The sequence below is a fragment of the Triplophysa dalaica genome, chromosome 12 (assembly GCF_015846415.1).
Source record: "Triplophysa dalaica isolate WHDGS20190420 chromosome 12, ASM1584641v1, whole genome shotgun sequence".
Taxonomy (NCBI): Eukaryota; Metazoa; Chordata; class Actinopteri; order Cypriniformes; family Nemacheilidae; genus Triplophysa; species Triplophysa dalaica.
Genome location: NC_079553.1, coordinates 1,529,450 through 1,537,811, shown reverse-complemented (window position 1 = coordinate 1,537,811; position 8,362 = coordinate 1,529,450). Strand labels below are relative to the sequence as shown.

At 38.2% G+C, this 8,362-nt stretch overlaps 1 protein-coding gene across 1 annotated transcript; it reads left to right on the top strand.

Moving 5' to 3' along the window:
• The first annotated feature begins 2,679 nt into the window (after positions 1-2,679).
• Positions 2,680-3,994, top strand: eny2 (ENY2 transcription and export complex 2 subunit). The gene is made up of 5 exons (XM_056762912.1): positions 2,680-2,798; positions 3,128-3,201; positions 3,402-3,472; positions 3,551-3,625; positions 3,759-3,994. The coding sequence occupies exons 2-5, from the start codon at positions 3,134-3,136 to the stop codon at positions 3,830-3,832; spliced, it is 288 nt and encodes a 95-aa protein (XP_056618890.1). The 5' UTR covers positions 2,680-2,798; positions 3,128-3,133; the 3' UTR covers positions 3,833-3,994.
• Positions 3,995-8,362: the final 4,368 nt, after the last annotated feature.

The following is an 8,362-nucleotide window of genomic DNA, read 5'->3' as shown; positions in this document are numbered from 1 at the left end:
ATAGCCCAGTCTGAGTACGCTAAACGCAAAACAACGAACATTAAAACCTAAAAAGCAGAACGTTCCCATTAACATCTGATCCCCTTAAACAGCATTAGTCACCCTGTAATGGTTCTATAAATAATGCAAAGCCAGATCACGATTTCCTCTGTGACGTCTTGATTATACGACAAAAGCAAATGGCACTGGTTCTTGTAGAATTAAATGGCGGCCGTGAAGTTGCCGGTCATTAGTAATGTACTGTAAGTGCTAGATCTGCAGTGGTAGGAAGAGAATCTGTGAATCACCGCAACATCCTTCTATAGACACAATCACAGCCTGGAGAAACTTCTTGAAATGATAAAATCGTAATCAACGATCTCTCTAACCACTCAAAAAAGTGCTACCACCAGTTTGCCGTTTTCCAGGGGCTTCATATTTAGACATGTTTTTTCCTTCAACCCATTAAAGCCATTGAGTTTTCAGTGGTTTGAACCTGTTTATTCAGACACATCTCAGAATAGCAGCGACTGATGAGGCTGTCGCTGTTCATCCGTTAAGAATATCCATTAGAGATCTCAAAGAATTCCTCTGCTTGTGTCAGCGTCTGCACACTTCACTGGTAATGGTTAGCGGATGAAAAAAATGGCTGCTCTCTAAATACTCTCCTCCCATCACTTACAAAACTGTGATAGATAATTATAAATCCTCAAGCATTAAAAACACTGGCAGATTATGTTCGACATCAACATAAACACATCATATTTCAACAGGTCATAAAAAGTTTGCCGGAGAGACTAAACAGGCACGCTCTAGAAATGTCTTGGACTGTCAGTTTCCGAGCTGTTTCTGGAGGTGAATAAGATCAATCTTCTCATTCTTTTCTCTCTCATTTTGAAGAGACACTCAATAATAGACACCGTAAGCCATCAATCACGCTGTCAGAACAAGACGTTTCCACTTGAACGCTTGCCCATCCTTCCGTCTCATGACCACAGTTCTTAACTTTAACAAACATATGTAGCTCAACACACAAATACAAAGTTTTCATAATTATTTATTCTAATATAAAAATGTATTTGAAATGTTTGTATTGCTCTGAGCATGAGACAACATGGGCCTTTCTCCACAGGGATTGTGAAGTTCAGAACACAAACAGTAGGCAATTAAAAACCACGAGGCATCCAGGAGCTCAGCAGTGTTTAATTAAAGTACAAATCCATGGTAATAGACTGTCATGGGGTCTTCAAATCAAGTATAATAAGGCCCCTTAAAAAAGCACAATGCCATACTCTTAGCAGTTTATGACACCCCTAATGGATTCATCAATTCATGCTTTCCAAAGTACAATTTAGATGTATACTTTTTGTCCAAAGAGCCTTGGTCTTACAACTTTCAAATTAACATCATTGATTGGAAGTTTGTTACAATATACCCCAATACGTAATTGGTGGGGAATTTGTAAGACAAGCACATACATTTAGAAACAGCCACGTATAACAAATAATAGTTTTAAGAAACATAAATGAACTGCATCAAGATGTTATTAAAAGGTTACTTTTAAAATAGACCTCATCGGATGATGTAAGGTCCTGAAGAACTTCCTAGTTACACAATCGTTTGAACAAAATACAACCAATCCAATACTTATAACACATTGAAAATGTTAAACAAATATCTCTACGCCTTGATCATATAAGTAAGATAGAAAAACGAATAATAAATCAATAAAAACTAAAACCGGAAGTGCTTCTGAAACCGGAAGTGATTTTACAAACTGCAAAGTGGTCTATACCAAGTTCTACTATTACGAGGTAAAACTTTTAGGAACATATTAACAGTTATCAAATTATAAACGTCAAAAAACGTTTGGCAATAAAATATACACTTTACAAAAACGTAACTACGCGTGTGATGGGAATATTTAGCGTGACACTGTGAAAATAACGTAATAAAAGCTGTCTCTTAATAATATCCATAGACAAAATATGAAATGCACTCTTCTCTGTTTAAAAATAATGCATGTAAACGTTATTTGATTTCATCCATGATCGCGTCTACTATTGCAAATTCGAATAGAATTGACATTTTTGTTCTTTGTGTAAAAAAGAAGTTTCTCGTAAATCACGGAATCTCTAAAGAAACCCCGAGTATTATGTTTTGTGTGAGGGTCTGTTGTCATTGCGTATTAAATAGTTGATTTCTGAACCAAAACCACTCACCTGTTCCAAGACGAAGTCCCAATGCACCTGTGCATTTCATTCTGCTTTCTAATGCAACATCGCCACCTTGTGGTTCACGTTACCTACAAACAGGGAAGAGATGTGACATTTAAATAGATGTTTCATTTATATTACAAGCATGTGTTAGCGCCCTCGTTCACTTATATACTTGTACAATGCTCTGGCAAAATTTATCTATTTACAGCAGCATACAGTAACGTTAGCCTCCACAAAACGTCCACAATCCATAAATGTCTCCTCGTGCTTGGTTACCGTAATTACGTCAATGCATACATCAAACGTTACCGTTTTTAAGGTGTTAAAGAATTTAAAGTGTTAAAATGGTTTATTATACATGTCGTCTGATGTATAAGAAAGAAGTATGACATGCTTTTTGATGTCATACGCCAAACAGTCTGCGGAGCATCGCGTGATGTCAAACGCACTTGCGTAGGAACTCTCACGTAGGAACCTTTGGCCGTGACGCGTGTTTCTGTGGGGAAGTTAAACGCTGTGCGGAACGACCGGCTACAACAACAGCAGAGCGAAATCGAGACACGCCGATCGGAACATTATGCGTATTTTCATCTTTGTTTGGTACTTTTATTTGAAATGACCTTGTTTTAAATATACTAATCACAACGATAACTTAATGTAATGCTTCTGCTTAGTAAAGTGCTTTCTCACATTTGCTCGTCGCTCGAGCAGCAGCTTCAAGATTGACATTTAGGATCTATTAATTTGTGTATTTGGCCAAATGTATTTAGTATGAATGAACATGGCCTTTTATGAGCCGTGTTTCTTATTACTTAAAGTACATTAGAGAGATGTGGATATTTAATAGTGTTTTTTTGCGTAGGCACACCCATTGTTTGTGGCACTGTAATTTTGAGCTCGACTTCACATTTAACCGTTTTTCTTTTCAGAATAATATGAGTAAAGAATCACAAATGAGGGCTGCCATTAATCAGAAGTTAATTGAGATGGGTGAGAGGGAGAGGTGAGTCCTTATCATCGCAATTTTACTGTGGCTGTGTTTAAGAACCTTGTGAGAACTTAGCCTACGTACATTTTAGGCATCTAGTTTCAAACTTATGATCTAAAATTGCTGTCTACAGAAAACTGGCTTTAGACACATTTTGTGTATATAGGTTGAATTTCAGCCCTGTGTAAATCACATGAATTATTATTATGGTTCAGGTTAAAGGAGCTGCTCCGTGCCAAGCTCATTGAGTGTGGCTGGAGAGACCAGCTTAAAGCGTTGTGCAAAGGTAGGAGTACTAATGTTATCTCTTGTGAGTACCGCATATTCTTCTAAGGTAAATAGCATTGTTTATTTGGTTTCGCAGACGTGATTAAGGAGAAAGGAATTGAGAATGTAACTGTGGAGGACTTGGTTGCTGGAGTTACCCCCAAAGGAAGAGGTAGGCTGCTATTAACTTGGCATCATATTGAACAGATTATTTGACAAATTGTCGAACATATAAAATGAATGAAGCACCCAAATGTTTGTCTTTGTTCACTCACAATTGTGTTCAATTTTCTTTTGTTTCTTAGCCCTCGTGCCTGACAGTGTCAAAAAAGAGTTACTACAGAGAATTAGAGCCTTCCTTGCCCAGCATTCTACATAATGCTCGACATCTGGGTTTACTCTGAGAGTATCTGCCGTTTTTGTATTGAAATTATGCCAACAGTTAAGCCAAACCATAAATTGGTTGAACTGTTTGATGTGATTTTGCTCTTCATTGTGTATTTTTGTTACTGCTAATAAAACTTGATCATGTTTGTACATATTTTAATTTGTTCAGCATTATTCATTTAAAAGGACCCATCTCAGAAGTCCATTTAAATTGGTTAATTGTTTTAAAAGTTTTTGTTGTAGTGCAGAAAGTTCCACCGCAAGCTTTATATGGAATATAAATAGTCCATATTGCTACAGGGTTCCCGCGGGTCATTAAAAAGTCTTAAAATGGCTTAAATTAAAATCCGGGTAATTAAGGTCTTAAATTGTCTTAAATTTACCTGTAGGTATTAATTTTTTGTACCACGTTACAAGTTCAGACGCCACCTCTCATTTCACCACCAGTCACCCAAAAGGCAGAGGTACTGTGGGTTCTCCATACTGTGACGAGGCACAATTAATTTAAATCTAACGATGACATGTTCATGTTCTGCCATGTTCCCGATTCGCAGCTTGCAAAGTCATTCACCTGTGGTGAAAATAAAACGGCATATGTCGCCAAATATGGCATCGCTTCATTCATCAAGAAGGAGCTAGCGTGCAGCGTTAGTGTGAAACCATGTTGTCATGTTTGACGAAAATATGAATAAAACGACAAAAAGCAAACAAATGGACCTTCATTTGCGATTCTGGACTACTGATGATGAGAATTGGAACAAACCACGTCATCTCCCTCTACTATGTGTCGGAGTTCATTACATTATATTAACATTACATTAAGGCATTTGGCAGACGCTTTTAATCCAAAGTGACTTACATTGCTTTATCCTATACATTTTACATGGGTATTTGCAATGCCTTGGGATCAAACCCACAACCTTACGTTGTTAACGCAATGCTCTTACCAATGAGCTACAGGAGAGCTGAGGACATGTTGAGTCCTTTCAATGTAAGTAACGTTAAGATTGTGTTTGAAATCCCATACTATTGTTCATTTTATGTATGTGCAAAATTGAGTAACGTTAGTGCGGTTTAAAGCTCATATGCTAGCGGTGTAAACACCAATATTTCCCCGGTGCTCAGTGTGCCCACTCCGGGCAGAGGACTGGTTATGTGCTCCAGTCAAGTCACAGCTCTATGGTCACTTTGACAATCTAACAGGTAACAACACATAAGCTCAGAGTTGTAACTGTTGGTAGATGTGGTTTATATTGTTTAAATATGCCGAATTGTGATTTTGTGGGATGTTGGGCAGATGTAGCTGCTAACGTAACGTTAGACTGTCACTTAATGCCATAGCAACAGTTAACATTCACATAAGGGTTAATGAGCTGTAAATAGAGATGCAGAAACAAACTTTGTTGGAAATACACATTAGATATGTTGTATTTTATCACAAAATACATGATTTTACCAGTTAGCAGACCTATAGAAAATGATTAGTTTAGTTTGCAAAATTCACCATTACATTTATAGGCCACACACATAGAAAGACCACAGTGACCGTAGACTGACTTGAAAAGAGCATATAACCAGTACTGTTTCTACTATCAGTACTATCTGCATAAAGTATTTTAATATCAAAGCTCACATTTTTAATGTACGAAGGCATTCTGCAACTACTATGTCGTTTGTAATAAAACTAACCTGAATTGAATTCACTGAACACTGAATTGAATTCAGTGTCCCATATACCAATTATATAATGATTAACGTTAATTATCACGTGTATGTTTGTGTATGTTTCCATTTTATTGTTGTTTAGGTGTAAATATGTAAATATGTGAATGCATATTCGTGTGTGTGTCAGGGGTTTTGATCGATGTTTTTGATCTCTCTCTCTGCTATATAAGCACAACCATTATTGTTGTTGTTGTTATTATAATGATTATATTATATTTGGATCACTTGGCACATTGAATTTTTACAAATGTGCAGGAAGGAGCTGAATATGAATAACATGCTCTCACTGTCAATGGATGGGCCCGCTGTAAACTGGAAGTTTGTTGAACTCTTACAAGAGGAACACAGAGAGCAGTGTGGTGGAGCCCAACTACAAATAATTGGGAGTTGTGGCCTTCACACAATGCACAACTCGTTCAAGAACAGCTTTGCGGTGTTGAGAAAGTCCTGAAAGCCATGCACTGGACTTTCATTTTTGAGCTTATTTATGATGGAGACTGCTTTTAGTGTTGGAAGTATTATTGTTCTGTCTCCCACTCAGCCATGATGGAGTCCGCTTTAAGTGTTGTTATTTTCATTATTCTATATGGTTCCTTCATGCAATGCATTGTGATGGTTAGTGTAATCCAATTTATGTATGTTATGTTGGCTTTGTTCTGCATCACAAAGGAACGGAAAAAAAATATATGAAAATGCCAACTATGAGCTTTGATTGTTTACATTTATATTGGCCAAACAGTGTTGGAAGGGTTATTGTTAGTTATTATACTTCTCCTAATTTGTTTTCCATTGTAGGAGGCAATAAATTGAGTATTCCAAAGAATTCCCTATTTAGAACTATTTATAGTTTAACTTAAATTTCAGAATAATGAATCCCCTACCCTCTGTGCTTTTTAGTCTCAGCTGTAAATAACATTTACACAGATTTAAAACCACATGACAAATCGTATAACATTGGTTACTAAAATTTCACAACCAGAGAAAAAGTCAAAGTTAAAGCTGATTTGGAATACATTTTTAGTTTTGTAATCAAATCAAAGACACCCATACAGAATAGATCAGATTTCTAAGGCACATTGTTTTTTGAACTTTCCCAGGGTGTATGCTACACTCAATAAATGTACTTTGAATTCCATTGCCTGAATTTATGACACCTACGACGCAGGACTTCAGCTCTGCATTGGTATGGCTAAGCATCGCTCACCCTCTCTGAGAATGAGTAAGGAAAAATTGGCAGAGGCTGCCTCAGCTCTGAGAAGTTTTACATGTATTTACACCCCATTGTGCCTCCTGGGATCTGTTTTCCAGCAGCTAATGAGACTCTAGAGCGAGATGCACTCTGTTGTTTCTGGCATGTGCCTGCCGGTCGAACAGGCATCATTCTTGCTCTCTCTCTATCTGTTTCCCTCTCCCGCTCACTTCTTCTCTCAGTAGCTCATTGCAAATAACAAATAATAGGAAATACATCATCCCATTTAATTTAATAGCCAAGCCGAGGTCTGCCAAAGTTAACACAAAGCAATCTTAGGTAATGATCAGCAAATGTGGATTAAGTTTCATTGAGCATGACTTCACATTTCTCTTGTTTATCCCACAACGGCAACATTTTAAATCTGCAGCAGCTATGGAAGGAATGTTGTGGAAGTGCAGATTTATTTGTTGTATTACAAGCAGATCCAAGTATAATTGAAACATATGAAGTTGGATCTTAGGTTTTTGGGGATTTCCAAACTTGAACGCCAGAGCGTGGAGCGTGCAACACTAACCATTCCTCGGAAAGAAAAAAGGTTTTCCATTCCCTTACAGGTGCCAGGTAGGCTTTGGTCCACTTCTTACTAAAAGGTGGCAATACTTACACAAAAAGTCACTATTTGCTCACTCTCTGTTTCCAACCTTCTGTGCACACAAAGGGAGATGAATTTCAATGCCTGACAATATTGGTGTCCATTCACTTTCATACTATGGGTGAAAAGGCCAAAGTCAACGCTTTAATTTCTACTCTTGTGTTTCATATAAGGAAGTAATACAGGTTCAGAATGTAATATGACAACATCATCTAAACCATTTTTATGTTTATTTTGTGGTGCACTGCCCCTTTAACTGAGCTTATCGTTTTCTTTGTTTCCACTTAAAACCATTCACTGAACATTTATCTGAAACAATACCTTCAACAAAAGACTGGTTTCTTCTCGGTGTCTCCAAGCCGGGGCATGGAGGTGAACACAAACCAGACATCGTTTATGCTGTTTTGGAAGCGAGGTCACTTATTGTCTTGTTTCAAGACTCGGCTTAATTTGTCGTTCCTCCCTTTGAAGTGCAGCGCACATTTATATTTCCTGACTCTAAAGCTTTAGCTGTGGGTTTCGCCCACTGCTGCTGCAATTGGATAGCATGTTTCCAAGCGGGGCTCTCTCAGGCCCTCCTCCCATGATAGGAAACACAACCAGAGAGACGATTCCTTTGCTGGACAAAGCTGGAGAGAGGCCCCCGAGCGGGCCAGACGCCGCTGCAGGGGCTTCAGGCACACCCTGGCAGCAGAATGTTTTCAGTTAAGAATTTCAGTAATCACTTTTAGGAGCGTAATATATAGCCGACCTTTGGCAGCGACACACGACCCCCACTCCCCCGGCGATTTGATCAAAGGAGGCGGCTGGGCTGTGCAAACAACGCTATCAGTGAACTCCAATGGATTTACTGCCTGCCTCTTCTCTCTTGTCTTGGCCTGAGTTGTGTGCTGATGCACGGGCAAAAAAAAAGGTTTCGTCTTTCGGGATCTCACCCTCCCCGTTTGAATTTA

Coding starts and splice junctions, on each gene's coding strand:
- eny2 (XM_056762912.1), top strand. CDS start 3,134: ATGAGTAAAGAATCACAAATGAGGGCTGCCATTAATCAGAAGTTAATT. Junction 3,473..3,550: donor GCTTAAAGCGTTGTGCAAAG/GTAGGAGTACTA, acceptor TTGGTTTCGCAG/ACGTGATTAAGGAGAAAGGA. Junction 3,626..3,758: donor AGTTACCCCCAAAGGAAGAG/GTAGGCTGCTAT, acceptor TTTGTTTCTTAG/CCCTCGTGCCTGACAGTGTC.